General features: G+C 32.4%; 2 protein-coding genes across 2 annotated transcripts; one reads left to right on the top strand and one right to left on the bottom strand.

The window, feature by feature from the left end:
• Positions 1-4,128: 4,128 nt before the first annotated feature.
• Positions 4,129-6,687, top strand: LOC143557409 (uncharacterized). The gene is made up of 5 exons (XM_077046486.1): positions 4,129-4,154; positions 4,511-5,383; positions 6,005-6,073; positions 6,162-6,360; positions 6,470-6,687. Exons 1-5 carry the CDS (start codon positions 4,152-4,154, stop codon positions 6,535-6,537), a joined length of 1,212 nt encoding a protein of 403 aa, XP_076902601.1. The 5' UTR covers positions 4,129-4,151; the 3' UTR covers positions 6,538-6,687.
• On the bottom strand, positions 6,650-9,367 carry LOC143557410 (WAT1-related protein At2g37460-like). The gene is made up of 7 exons (XM_077046487.1): positions 9,110-9,367; positions 8,506-8,568; positions 8,319-8,435; positions 7,666-7,909; positions 7,419-7,580; positions 7,042-7,193; positions 6,650-6,971 (listed from the first exon to the last, which is right to left on the bottom strand). Exons 1-7 carry the CDS (start codon positions 9,328-9,330, stop codon positions 6,773-6,775), a joined length of 1,158 nt encoding a protein of 385 aa, XP_076902602.1. The 5' UTR covers positions 9,331-9,367; the 3' UTR covers positions 6,650-6,772.
• Between the last annotated feature and the right edge of the window lie 5,974 nt (positions 9,368-15,341).

Genomic DNA, 15,341 nt, shown 5'->3' with positions numbered 1-15,341 from the left:
AAATACCAATTCTAACAACTTCGGGTGGTTGTAGTTCATCACACAACCTCCCCTTGGTTGATTTATGTAGGTTATAATTACACATTCCGTTAACATATGGTTTCTTTAACTAATTTGATATCCTAAGCAAAGTTATTTTCGGATTACCAAGGTTTAGAAAAATACACCATAACTTATATCTCATCATTTCTAAGTACAATATAAGGATCCATGTTTCGATAATGTATCAAAGTATTTCTATCTTTCAAGAATATGAATCGATCATGAACGATTTCCAAAGATATTGACAACCACCAACTTTGATTTAGTGATTTAAGATAGTGAAACATTTCTCATCAAAAGATAATTGTAATATAACCATGTACTTTACTAGACTACATCACATGTCTTGAATAATTATCAAGTAAAACAAAGCTTCTTCATAGATTTTAGATGGTAAAAGGAGTTTAGCTCATAATGAGCATAATGATGAACATTAAGATGATTGATAATAACAAATACATAATTAAACTTAGAACAATCTAACCAAATGTAGATGAATCCTTCTTCTTAATGATGATAATGATGGTTGATGATGATGATTAGTGGTGATGACCTCCAAACCTTCAAACCCCTCACTAGATCTTCAAAGTGAGTGTTAGTGTGTGTTTTTATAAGTGAAAACTGGAGAGAATTCTTTTCAATGCACACTCTTCAAATGGCACAAGAGCCACTATTTATAGGCAATCTGGAGTGTGAAGCACGGCCCCGTGCTTGATGAGCACGACCCCGTGCATTTTTATGACATGTGCTAGATTTGTTTTGTCTTTTCTGTGACGTGGCCACGACCCCGTGGTTGGAAGGCACGACCCCGTGATTTTTAGTGACATGTGCTAAATTCTTCTTTGTCTTTTCTGTGTTCCCGTCCACGGCCCCGTGCTTTTGCTTCCAGATTTTGTCTTTTCTTGTTTCAGAAGCATGAGGGCGTGTTTCTTGAGGCATGGAGGCGTGTTTCTTTGTTTTCTTGTGTTTTCTTATGTTTTTCTTTGTCTTTTTGCTTGTTTCTTCGTTTGAGGCTTGGCTTCACCTGAAATTATGTTTTATTTTGATAAGTAGCCTTTTATGCTATGTTATTGGATAGAAATTGCCGTTTTTTAGAGTTTATTTGATGCCGAAAAGATGTATATTTATATGTACATCAGTCCCCATACTATTGTATGGAATGTTCCTGGACAGCAGACAAAGCCAGCGACAATCTGACAAAAGCTGAAGTCTTATACGATCGTATAAGAGCCATACGATCTTATGGTTTCAAGGGTGTGTGAATAAGTCAAATGGTGTGTGGATAACCAATGCCTACATACAATAATCTTGAGGCTTTGACTAATATAAGAAGATTCAAAATGATACCTTGAAATTATTTAAAAGATAAATTGGATTTTAATAATCTTGTCTTTTTACATTTGGCTGATAATAATCTCACTTTAGAAATTCATTGCAATCGGTCTCAATTCTCACACTAATTGTTTTCACTTGACCTCCATTAAAAAATTAACTCCGATAAATTTTTCCAAATTTCATATCAATGTTTTGATTGGAATAAAATACGATTTGATTGATGTAAAACTCACCTAAAATGATGCTAAAAAAAACTAATTTACATGACCTTTGGTTTGCCTTTTATAACTTTCTTAAAACATAAATATAATAATTTTAACTAAAATTTCAAAATAAAACATAAAAGTTGAAAACATAAAGCACTAAAACGAAAATAAAAATAAAAATAGCCTATACATTCAAACCTAGGCTACGTGTCATCACAAACATATACATAAGCCCACAACACTCAAAAACTCACAATCCCCTGCATCCAACTTACCAAAAAACCACCTCCAACTCCAGCCCACACACACCACTCTCCAATCTCCACAGACCATCCATCAATCCAACGACCCAAATCCATCCACGTGCACCGGTCCAACATACTTCTCGTGCATCACACAACATCCGATCCTTCCTTTAAACTAAAGCAACAAATCCACTCAAATGCGTAGATCTCGCTTCCGTACACCTCTGTCACCGGACGATTATTATTGTTATTATTATTAATCAATCGGAGACCATAAGACACTACCGGAAAACTTAATTACAGGTATATTATTTGTTATTGAGTTCAATTTGACCATTAGTATATGACTATATGCAATGCGAACTGTATTACTGTAATTATCTGTAAATTATTGAATTAATCGATCGGCGGCGACGATCATACGATGTTTATTGTTACCTAGGGTTTTGGAACTTAATTTGTTAATTTATATATGTTTTTTTAGTTATTTTGTATATTATTTGCTATTAAGCTCAATGTGTTCATTAGTGATATATGCAATGCGAACTGTAATTGTCTGTAAATTATTATTCCATTGGAGATCATACGTTCGCTTGATTTTAACCAGGGTTTTGAACTTTAATTTGTTAATTTATTTTTGTTTTTTCAGTTATTTTTGCTTTATGTTAGGTATATTATTTGTTTTTGAGTTTAATGTATTCATCAGTATATGCAATGCCAACCGGAATTGTTTGTAAACTGTTAATCGATCGGAGATCATACTTTGATTGCTTCTACCTAGGGTTTTGAACTTATTTTTTGATTTATTTTTATTTTTTTTCAGTTGTTTTTGCTTCATTATAGGTATATAATTTGTTTATTGAGTTCAATGTGTTTATTAGTATATACAATGCGAACTGTAAGTGTCTGTAAATTAATAAACGATTGGAGATCATACGTCACTTGATTCTACTTAGGGTTTTGAACTTTAATTTATTGATTTGTTTATGTTTTTTTATTTATTTTTTGCTTCATTAGAGGTATATTATGTGTTTTTGAGTTCAATATGTTCATCAGTATATGCAATGCAAACTGTAATTGTCTGTTAATCGACAGGAGATCATACGTCGTTTGATTTTACCTAGGGTTTTTTTTTTACCTTTTTTGGGGTTAATTTCTGTTATTTTCAGTGTTTATGCTTCATTTTCAGTTTAGAAGTATTAGAAGCAAATGCCTTGATTACTTTCTGAAGTTGACTTTTAAGTGTTTTCAGTTGACTGGAATCAAATTAGCACTTAGAACATGAACATAGTTAGTAATTAGTACAAAATATCTGTTGCTTAATATGATTAGTAGTTGATTTGATGCAACTTAAATTGGCCAATATTACTACATTATTCTAAACGAGCTGAATATTCATGTACTGTTCGGCGGGAAATCAGTTTATGTTCGTTCATTTAATAAACAAATGAACATGAACCAAGTTTTTGTTCGCTTAATTAAATGAACAGCATGAACACATGTTTTGTTTGTTCTTTTATATTTATGTTCCTGAACGTCCGTTTATGTTCGTTCGTTATTTTATATTCGCCAAAATTTTAATAAATACATAAGCAGTTATTTTTGTATAGATATAAACATAAAAGGTATCCGTTTATGTTTGGTCAATTATGGTCATTTAAGTTACTTTGTTTATGTTCGTTATGTTCGTGAACTGTCCGTTTAGGTTTTAAACGAATGAACGCAAACATGCCCATTTTCATCAGTATATGCAAATTATAGCTGTAAACCATTAATCAATCGAGATCATATGCCGCTTGATCATATGTGAGTTTCGAAAGTAGTGAGGTTGACTTTTAAGTGATTGCTAAATTATCTGTTGATTGATATGCTTAGTTGATTTAATTTGATTTTAAATGATCAAAATTGCAGAAAACTTCTAATCAGTGAGATTAGGTAAAATGTAGCTTGACAATAATATTCTTATAATGTTATGTCAATAATATGCTTAGTAGTTGATTTGATGACATTGCACTTCACATAATAAAAAAACGTTAAGCGTAATTCATAAATACGCGGCAAACTTTATTAAAACCTTAAAAGGTGTTACAATAATACAAATTCTAACTCTACAGACTGATTTAAACTTACAGCATAAACTGGTCAAAATCTTGTCACATTATAACATATCAGTAAGGACCTGTCTTTGTTAACGTATAGTAGTGTTTGCAGCATTTTGTATAATTTGTATATGCTTTCTGTTTTGTAATTTGTTGGTGATTTGGTAACTTACCTGAAAGATTATATTTTTGTGAACAGGGGATCAGAAAAGCAATGCACAAACATGGTATGCTTATCTTTTTTTCTTTTAATTTCTTTTAATACAGTTACAATTTTCAATATATAATCATAAACAAGTTACTTAAAATGCTGAAAATATTACATAAAAAGCTGTAAATATGCAATTTTTTTGTCATATATGTAACATTAAAATAGTTGGTATTCATTTTCTGTAGCAAAATTCATTTCCCCAATATATGGGAAACTTTTGTTTAAAACCTTAATGGTGTTTAGCATTTATGCAAGTAATTTTATTAACTTTTAGCAAATTCATTGAACAGATATACAAATTTACTGTTCATATGCACTTTTTGGAAAATTTGAATAATCTTATGACACTACTCACCGCTTCAGTCTTACCAGAACATAGGTGAAAATGGTGAAATAACACACAGTAATTCTTCACGAGCGGAGCGAAAACGTTCACATAATTGGTTTATGGATGGAAACGAAGCAGAATTATTTCCCAACAAGAAACATGCAGTTGAAGTGATAAACGTTCCACACCCGAATTCATACACTGCACTTTTAAACTCAAACATCTATTGTGAAAATCCGTCTAATTTCTCCTCTGTAGCGGGTCAATTACAATTCAGTGAACGGTTGTTTGACAATGAACCACCAAGAACAACAACCAACTCATTCGAGATTGATTCCACATTTGGATGTTTTAGTTATGGCGGGATTAGAAAAGTCAAAGTCAGCCAAGTCAAAGATTCAGATGAGTTTCTGGCCGACACTTTCAACAGGGTGGATACTAATAATATTTCAACAATCACTCAATCATTAATCAAAGAGGATGATAACTCTATATCTGTGGATGCTTTCAATGAACAAAACAGTTCTTTATCAATGGATCTTCTTTTCAAAACTAATGACAGTGATTTATCAGTGAGACATTCATTTGGTGAAGATAATATTATATCGTTTGGTGGATTAAATGATGATGCAGATAATATTAGTTCTTCTGGAAGACTTGTATGCAATTATGACTTTTTGATGAGTCAATCTTCGGTTCAAAGATCTACTGAAGAAACGGGTTTGTCTGAATCTACAAGTGATGCGGTTATTAGTGGTGGACACGTAATTTCCCCCTCAGATTCTGTTTTAAAGAAAAATGATCAAAAATTTAATAAGAAGATTCCTCCAAACAATTTTCCTTCAAATGTTAGAAGTTTGTTGTCAACTGGTATGCTAGATGGTGTTCCCGTGAAGTATGTTGCATGGTCAAGAGAGGTATCTTATATGCGTTATGCAAATTAATGTATTCTTTTTTGGCAATTATCAAGAAAAGAGAAAAAAAACCGTAGACTTTCACTGAATATGCATGTAAGTAGGTGTGTAAACGGATCGAATTGAACGTTCAGTGGGAACTTCGTTATTTAACAAACGAACAACATGTTCATTTCTTGACGGGTGAACATGAACAAGAAAACTTCGTTCGTGTAATTGTTCATGCTTGAATTGTTTATTCTGTTAATGCCAAACCGACGAAACCTTCGTGTTTGGTCAGTCGTTTATAGGCCTACAAGAAAGTAATGAGACCTCTTTTTCTTGATTAAACCCTTAAATTTTTAAAGTTAGCGAAAATGTTCGTTTTATAAAATCTTAAGGATTTGATCAAGTAAAAAAGGCCTTCATATATAATTCCAAAAAGTTGAAAATTTAACCATGTAAAAGAGATTATTTTTGTTAAAAATAAAGTACAGGGACTTTATTGTTGTTCTTGTAGTTAAGTGAGTTAATCTTTCAAAACTAACGTCAAAGAAACTTATTTTCCGATATAGCAAGTCTATTGTTATTATTATTATTTAGACAATTAGCCTATGTTTTTTTAATAATTCATATGCATGATAGAAGGAGCTTCATGGTGTTATTAAGGGTGCAACCTATCTTTGTGGCTGTAAATCATGTACTTTTTCAAAGGTTAGCTTATTGCATAATGTGTTACTTATGTAAGTAATATTTAATCCATTTTTGCTCACCTAACAACCAGGTAATTTAATATTTTAAGGCGATTAATGCTTATGAGTTTGAGCGTCACGCTGGTTGCAAAACAAAGCACCCAAATAATCATATCTACTTTGAGAACGGGAAAACAGTCTATGGTGTTGTTCAAGAACTGAGAAACACACCTCAAAATATGTTGTTTGAAGTAATTCAGACGATTACTGGATCACAAATCAACCAGAAATCTTTTCGAATTTGGAAAGGTGTGTGTGTTTTTTTAATATTATTTGTCAATATATATATATATATATATATATTATTTATTTATTCAGGACCATATTATTATTATCTTTTTTTTTTGTTTGTTTTTAGAATCGTTTCTAGCTGCTACTCGTGAACTTCAACGGATATATGGCAAGGAAGAAGGAATCGTGTCATAGAGAGTTGACTTGGTCAAGGTACACATATTTTGTCACTCTATGAAGTAATAATATTAGATATGGACTTTAAGATCATAGTACCATAACTAGGTTAATAACATTGGTTCCAAAAAACATGACCATTTCTGAGGGAAGTTCATTTTCTTATACATTAATATCAACGCCTTATTTTGCTACCACCTACTCCCAACCAATGCCACATTTTTTCCATAATTGTTTTTGAATATTTCTCTGCTCAACATTTACTGTTGCATACATCATCTGTCTGATTTTCCCCATCTGATGATTTTATAGTAATAACTTTGTGACAACCGTTCTCTTCATATTCCTGTTCTAACATTTGTTTTTCTGGTGATATTGAAGGCTCGATATCCTTGCTTTTACCCCAAACAACCATATATAGCCCTGCAACTATGACAATAGCTCCAAGAACCCTGTGTGAACATAATTGAGTTCAATGATAAAAAAAAATCTAGGATTTTTTACTTTTATAACTTTTTTTACCTTCCTAGATATGTTTGCTCGGCTAGAATAATAGAACCCATGATAGCTACAATTATCATACTCAACGGACTGAATGCAGTCACAAAAACCGGACCCCTATCTTTCATTATTATTCCTTGGATGTAGTAAGCAAGACCTGAACATATTACGCCCTGTATAGATATAAAAGTTGGTTAGCCCATAGTTATTGATTATTTTAATTAAACTAGTTATATAATTATCATATCTAGAAAGTATTCAAGTGTAATATTATTCTCTTTATATAGAGCGGAACACATATGTAACCCTATTTTATACACAGTCAATATACAATACAATTATGTGGTTCATCTATTTTTACAAATTATATATTGTTTTAATTATCTAGAAATCCTTACACTGTAAATTGTTGCTAGAAGTGTGGTGTCCCACTTAATAACCCAAACTGCCGAGTTCCCTCTTTCCATCACTAATGCCACAATTGCCCCTTCAATTGTGCCCAAGAAGCAAACCCAAGCAGTTAATGACAGCTCAGCGGGATAAGACTTTAGTGTGATTGCCTGATTATTACAAAAAAAATATATTAAAACTTAGAATTGATAATAATAAATGATTATGATATCTATCTGAAATATGAATTCTTACTTGCAAAACCATGAAGCAAGACCAACTAAAACATCCAATTGTGATCATAATAGCACCCTTGAGAGAATGATGTAAATCTACGCCGTTGTTTACTACATTTTTGTTGTTGTATCGTCCTTTTGTCCAAAATAGCTCTAAAACCGGGCCCTTAACCAGTGTCATAAGCATGGCTCCTGTAACGGTTGTAACTGTTCCAACTACTTTGGCTTGGCTGCGGATACTCTTTAGGTTGACCACCTCAAGCCTAGTCAATAAAAACTCACCAATTTAATAAAACTACTCTCTTTTGTCGGTTTTTCATATATAATGCGTTACATATGATTACAAAAACAGTACTATTACATCAATATTCTAAATCTCCGAATAGAATGGTTTAAGAGGTCGTATGCATTAATAACAATTTTAACTATAGGGTTATTTTTAGTGTCTTTACATATATGATGTGTTTGTTACATATGATTACAGGAACATTAGTATCACAATAGGGCTATATTTCTAGTTTCTTTAATCTGGTTGCTAATGATGGTTTTATGCGCATGAATTTAATGGAAGTTAGAACATAAATATATTGTGACACATGCCATGCACATGTTTTACTCAATCATTGCTGTGCATGTTATGCATGTCAATTATATATATTTTTTTCTTTTTACCTTAGAATGAATGCCATGATAAAAGTGATAGCAGGAAGAACATTGCACATTGAAACTGCAAATGTTGCTGTTGTGGCTTTCATCCCTAGAAAATAAAGATTCTGATCAATAACTGGCCTGTCAAACAAGAAACACACGTTAATCATCTAATCATTATTTCTAATTATTAAGAAATATTAGAACTTACTCCAATAGTGCAAGCAGCATAAGCTTCACAAAAATCGATTTTGTCATCTTCGGTCTTATTTTCCTGTTACAAAGAAATAATTAGTGAAATATGAACATAAATGAAGATTAAAATGAACTGGTGTATCTGTGTGTAGGAGTGTAAAGAGCTGAGCCTGAGCTCGACTCATTTAACTTATGATAGCTTGAGCTTGGCTCGTTTTGAGCTTTATTTCTGGCGCTTAAGCTCGGCTTGTTTTGAGCATTTTTAATAAAGCTTGAGTTTGGCTGGTGAGTCTTTTTGTTAATTAATTTATATACATATTTAAATAGAACTTGTGTACATAACATAATATGTACTGCTTAATTTTTTTTTATCATAAATTTATATATATAAATGTTAAATATACTAAATGAAGTATATAAATAGTAGGCTCGTTAAAGCTCACGAGCCAGCCTGTGCATAAGTGAAGCTCGGGTTCGGCTTGTTTATTAAACATGCTTGATTTTAGGTAGGTCGGCTCGATTTGAGCTTTTAGCAAGCCAATCTAGAGCAGCTCACGGGGTTGGCTCGTTGACACTTCTGTGTGTGCGAAAGAGTCAAAGAGAGAGAGAGAGATGGATACTTGTCTAGAACCATGGCGAAAGGGGCCATGGCAACGGTTGCAACCCCATGGCGATAAACAACAAATACATAATTACTCATTCCTTCATTCAGAGCAACTTTGGAAATAACATCCATTCCCGCAAGACCGAATTGCAAAAAAATGACTGCAAAGAAGGGTTTCCCCTTTCTAAAAAACTCACTCATTCTTTCATTTTTTTCAATTGCGACGTTCTTATTCATCGCGATATGTTAATGATGGCTTAAAAAACTTGTAAGTTATAACACTTGTTTCAATTGTATGGAAATGTGCTACCCTCTATGTCTATATATATAAGGCTTCACTAGTGAGAATAATTCTTTCAGATACTTTGCATGTTTACCCATCCCCACTTTTATCCTGAAAACAACACTTAAGTGGAAAAAATGATGTCACTTCATATTATGAATGGCATTCTTTTATAATTTCCTACTTTTGAAATATATAAAAAGGTTAATTAAAAAATCATTAACTTTATATATTGGCTTTTTGAACTTAGTTTTGGGGGATGTATATAGCATTAAACATATTTTGGGTGTTCTGCAGGGGAGAGATTGCAAAAATAGCGGCTGAGGCTCTACCTTAGACTTTGGAAATGAAAAACATGTTGAGATTCCGTTATGATTTCGGTATGTTTTTTGCTGGCCCGAGTTAAGTTGTTTATGGTAAAATGTTGTGATTTGTGACGGTAGCATAATTAAAGGCGTGTTTTCGTGGTATTATTATGTTATGATTGTGTACTAATTAAAATAATGAAGTTGGTTATCTTAAAAAGGAACAGTTACTGCATATAAAAGTATAAACTTTGCCCTGATTTTGGTAATAATTATCATGAAAACATTATTTTCATGTATAAAAAGTTAGCCAAGTTTCATTTTTTTTTTATGAAAAGCCATAAAATTCGAGTTTTTTTTGAGGTAGTGTATACACATTACCCATGTGACCAGGTCAAAATGTCAACGTTTTATACGCTAACTAGATTACAAATTACCTTGCGATGGCTAGTATTTTATACGATTCCCGAACAGATCACACAACACAAACTTATAGGTTTTGGATTCTGATATCAAATATATTTGATAAACATGTGTTTAGGTTTACTTGTTTAACCCGTTTAATTAAATAGGTGCACCGTCTCGTATAACCCTTATATTACAGCTTGTTGCTTTTACAACTGGATTCCAACTCATACCTGTTTTGAGTCACAATGGTAGATGGGTTGAACGTGTTGTGTTCAGTTAGGGTTGAGACAGTGTCGTGTTTGAGTTCATTCGACCCGTCAACTGAACACGATTGTTACCGCTGTTTTTTTTATGTAATAACCCCAGCCGCAAGGGCCTGGGCCCGGCCTCACTGTCACTGCCCTTTAAAATAGCATGCATATCAAATATTATGTGCTTTATTCTCCAAATCAAAACCTAGTTCTTAAACTAAACAGTAGGCACTCAAAAGCATACTGTAGAGTTAGTATAATTCTATATTTAGCCATTTGTGCTTTCCTCATAAGCAATGCACCATCAAAACTTTTAACTTAGAATCAAGAATCAAGAATCTAGAATCCACTTTAATATTATCTGTTATCCTTGTTTCATTATTCGGTTCATATTCGATAGTTTATATCCTGCCTAACTGTTCTCGGGTTTTCATTTTTTACCCTCACTTAATAGTCTTTATGACCTCATCATAGGATTTGTCGTTCTGTTTCCTTGAAAACCTTACAATGGTTGTACTTGATAGCTTGGTTCTTGTAACGCGTGTTAAATACGTTATGCTTTGTTTGTTACCGCCCGATTAGTTGATGGGCATTGGGCAATAGTAATGCAAAGTGAAAGTTGCGTATGAAAGCACTAATGTTTGGAGTCAAAAGCCATTTCTTTTAAAAGGGGGAAATGAATGATAGTGTAGGGCAATTGGGTTGTTTTATATGTTCTCCACGTAATTTACTACTTTGCTTTTGTGTGGTGGACATTGTCGTAGATTGTGTTGTTTCATTGTTGGAGACCTTTGTTTCAGTATCAATGTATTTGTGATTTATGTGTTTTTCTGGCCCTATGTCGGTAGCGGTTGTTTGTAGTATGTGCCCTTTCACTTCATGGAAGTGTCGCTTAGACTTATTGGTTGCAAAATGAGAGTAAAGAACGGGTTTGTAACAGGTTAAAAATGTAGCTTTGGGTACGAGTCTAGACGCCTAGTGTGCTCGACGGCCAGACTTGCTATCAAACATAGAGTTGTTTATTTATGTTTGTTCGTTGTTATGTTAAATGAACAGAAATGGACATTTATCTAAATATGCACGTAGCAAATATAAGAAAAGATCAAAACTTTTTGAAGTGTAAAAGAATTGTTCTATTAATCAAGTCATATGAATGCTATTGGTTAATATGGTCTGCAAATGGGAATAGATACAATTGGTGATATTTTTTTTTAATTTAGTTCATTTTTTTATAAATATAACTTTCGTAAACTTTTATATTTTTAAACAAATCATTACCTTTACACGGCCAGTTTTTTTAAAATTTGATACGCGTTGTGTACAATGGTGCGTGTAAGTTGTGTCAAACCCATTATAGATTATACGGTATGCCACGAATCATCTACGCTGTGTGAGGAAATCATTATATGGCGATTAACTTTACATGTTTTTTATTGTGTGAGGAAATCATTATATGGTGATTAGCTTTACATGTTTTTTATGCTTAAAATCTGTGTATTTCGATTATAGCTCACCAAGTCACGTGTCACGGCCTAGTTGCTCTGCATGTCTTTAACTTGTCGTTGAATAACCGTCAGTTACAAAAATAAACGAAGAATATAGTTCGTATTTTGTTCTAACAGAAAAAAACACTATCTATGAATATTTATTAATAAACTTATTTTTATTGAAAAAGGGAAAAAGAAATCCATTGTACTGTTGACAAATATGCGTCCTGTGACATTGACATGTATAAATTTATATTTCTTTAGAAAAGAATCATAACATCCACCAATCGAGGATGAGTATTCTAAATTTCTAATCATAAAGGTATCGGTGCTAAGAATATTTTAGATTAAAGTAATATTTGTTTAATGCATATGGTACTTGCATAAGCTTATAATTAATCCAAAGTTATTAAAACTTGAAATATATTATGTGCAAGGTGATAGTTAAACATGAAAATAATTTGAAGCAAGGAAACATGAGAGATGAAAACAGTTTTTAGTGAAAAATAATTGAGAATTATATAATGTACATGAAAGCGTACATGTGAATATGTGATGTATAATTTGGTTATGTAATCATTTTATTTTCTTTTTTTTATATATATATATTTGAATTAATGTATTATTTGGTTCCATAATTATTTTTGGTGAATTGAATTTATTAATCTATTAGGTTGAATTATGACCCGTGAATTGATAATAATTCATATCGATAATTTAACTAATTTTATTTTTAACTTTCACATCCTTTGTCAATAAGAGCCCCAGCATAATGGAAAAATAATTTTGCATGTACCATATGCTAAATAATTGAATCTTAATCTCAATCAGAATATTAAAAATAAATTTAGATTAGAGTTAAAGTTATTCAATAAAGGCCAACAAAAATAAGAAGTGTGAGAAAACATAATTAATTGACATGTGTCAAATGAAGACCAAAAGAAAAATGGTATAAAAGTAATAGTACACATTTTCTCTCTTCGAATGCAAGTCACATATTAATTCCCCAATCATTTTAAACGTCTATAACATTTTCATATGATATTTTTTTCAAATAAAATTCACTATAATAATAAGCGTTTTTTAATCTTTAATATGAGGATGATTTTGTCATATAAAAATTTTAAAAAAAAATTGTCATTGTGTCTTTTTTGCTTATCATTGTGTCTTTTTTCGTCATTATGTTTTTTTGTTTGTCATTGTGTTTTTTTCGCCATTGTGTCTTTCAACTGACCATTGTGTTTTTTTAAATATTAATAACAACGTTGTGTAATAATATGTAAATATAATGAAAAATACCAGCAAATTATCTAATACATGATGAATACATATATTACAGATTAACCTGAAACGTAAAACACAATAATGAATACATATAACACAATGGTTTGAAACGTAAGACACAATGGTAAATACATATAACACAATGGTAAATACATGTAACACAATGATCTGAAACGTAAAACACAATTGAATCTACATTTATACAATGACTTGAACGTAATACACAATTAACACAATACTATTTTTCTCAAATTAAGTGAATACTGAGCACAATAACTAAGGGGTTGTTTGGTAGCCTCTTAACAGTCATTAAGAGACTACATCTTAATAGCTCATAGCTTCTTAATGGTTAAGAGGTGGCTTTAAGGGGCTGTTTGGTTCATTCAGATCTGAATGAGTCAGATCTGAATGAGCCTTTGTCCCATTCAGCAACAACAATAAGTCTGAATGATTCAGACCTAATTTTAACCATTCAGATGATTTTTTGTTTGACACCAAACAGTCAGAAGTCTGAATGAATCAATTGTTTACATCTAAATGGTTCCATTCAGATGTAAACAAACAACACCTAAGTCTGAATGGTTAAGAGGTAACCATTAAGAGGTAGTCTCTTAACCATTTAGACTTAAGGTTACCTCTTAACCATTAAGAAGTTACTGGCCATTAAGATGTAGCCTCTTAATGACTGTTAAGAAGCTACCAAACAGCCCCTAAAACACAATGATAAGTAGAAAAACAAATCTTGGGCACAATGACGAACAAAAAGACAAAATGACGTAATCTTTGTTTTAATTTTTATCTTTAATATGAGTACCAATTGAAAAACACAATGACTAGAATGGCAGAATCTCTAACACAATGCATAGAAAAAACCCAATTAAAAAACACAATTGACAATCAAATATGAAATAACACAATATAAAAAGTCACTAACTTTTTTATATTTTTATATAACAATATGATATTTATATTAAAGATAAAAAACGTTTGTTGTTATGGTAAAAAATACTTCTAAGTGAGTTATGGAGGGATTGACATGCGCATTGCATCTGGAGAGAGAAAGTCATCATGAGTGAGTTATTACATTCATGTCATTCTCATCAACTTTTATTCTTAAATTAATCTTAACTATCAAAATTTAAGATCAATGGATTAAAATTCTTCTTACTCTTTTAATTTTTATTGTATTTTGTATTTTAACTTTTTTTTTTTAAGAATAACTACATAAATGAAAATTAAAGCCTGATAGGATTAAATTTTTATAATTGAGTTGTCACGTGTAACAAAATAAAGGTTGAGTGTTTGTTTGTTTTTTTTATAATTGACTTGGCCCATGGGTTGTATGCTAAATTATTAAAATTCAGTTTTATTAAAAAAATTTAGACAGAATTACAAATTTTGTCCTTTAAAAAAAGCCAAATTACGGTTCGTGTCCTTTTCTAAGTTTCCTTGCAGGCGGTGTACTTTAAACTTTTTTTTCCTACAAGTTATGTCCTTTACGCTAACTGGGTTAGAAAAACTCTGTTAAATCCCATCACGTGAGAAGCATGTGAGGGTAGTTTTGTCTTTTTGCCTACCCTGCTTCTTCTTCTTCTTCTGTTTCTGTGCTGCCTCATCTCACTTCTCTCTCTATGTTCTACCACACCATCACCATAACCACTCCTCAAACACCATCACCACCGCCACCATAGCTCCGCCACCAGCCACCGCTCCATCTCCGATTCCCTCATCCACCATCGTCCTCAATTCTGATTCGTTTGGAATTAGGGTTCTATCACAAAACACCTCTTTTTTAGGGTTTTAATTTCTGATTTTTGTTCATCTCTAAAAATAAACCAACCCTACCGTCAACAACCACCATGCCAGAATCGCCGCCACCATCATCACCATGCCTGAACACCACCCAATGTCGGAAACTGTCGTCACTAACAACTCCGGCCACAAAACCGTCTACCGAAATCTCTGACCACACAACCGTTCACCAACATCTCCGGCCACAAAACCGTCTACCGAAATCTCTGAGAAACAAGGGGGTCGGTAATAGGACGATTTGAGTGGTCATTGTTGTTGTAGGGTGTGGTGGTGGTGGTGGTGGTGGTGGTGGTTGGGCTGTGAGCGGTGGCGTTTTCGGTGTGGCAGTACAGATTGTTTTACGGTGGTGGTGGTGGCTTTCTAACGAAGTAGATGTTTCCGTCGGAGACGACGGTTCAGCCGCAAAATCGTTAATTTC

This window comes from Bidens hawaiensis, unplaced genomic scaffold, assembly GCF_021521415.1.
Source record: "Bidens hawaiensis isolate Kalapana, Puna unplaced genomic scaffold, B.hawaiensis_p1.1 tig00018958_1, whole genome shotgun sequence".
Classification (NCBI taxonomy): domain Eukaryota; kingdom Viridiplantae; phylum Streptophyta; class Magnoliopsida; order Asterales; family Asteraceae; genus Bidens; species Bidens hawaiensis.
The sequence above is the reverse complement of the archived record's forward strand: the minus strand, read 5'-3'. Positions and strand labels throughout refer to the sequence as shown.

Coding starts and splice junctions, on each gene's coding strand:
- LOC143557409 (XM_077046486.1), top strand. Junction 5,384..6,004: donor ATGTTGCATGGTCAAGAGAG/GTATCTTATATG, acceptor TATGCATGATAG/AAGGAGCTTCATGGTGTTAT. Junction 6,361..6,469: donor ATCTTTTCGAATTTGGAAAG/GTGTGTGTGTTT, acceptor GTTTGTTTTTAG/AATCGTTTCTAGCTGCTACT.
- LOC143557410 (XM_077046487.1), bottom strand. CDS start 9,330: ATGAATAAGAACGTCGCAATTGAAAAAAATGAAAGAATGAGTGAGTTT. Junction 7,910..8,318: donor ATCATGGCATTCATTCTAAG/GTAAAAAGAAAA, acceptor TTTATTGACTAG/GCTTGAGGTGGTCAACCTAA. Junction 7,581..7,665: donor CTTGCTTCATGGTTTTGCAA/GTAAGAATTCAT, acceptor TGTAATAATCAG/GCAATCACACTAAAGTCTTA.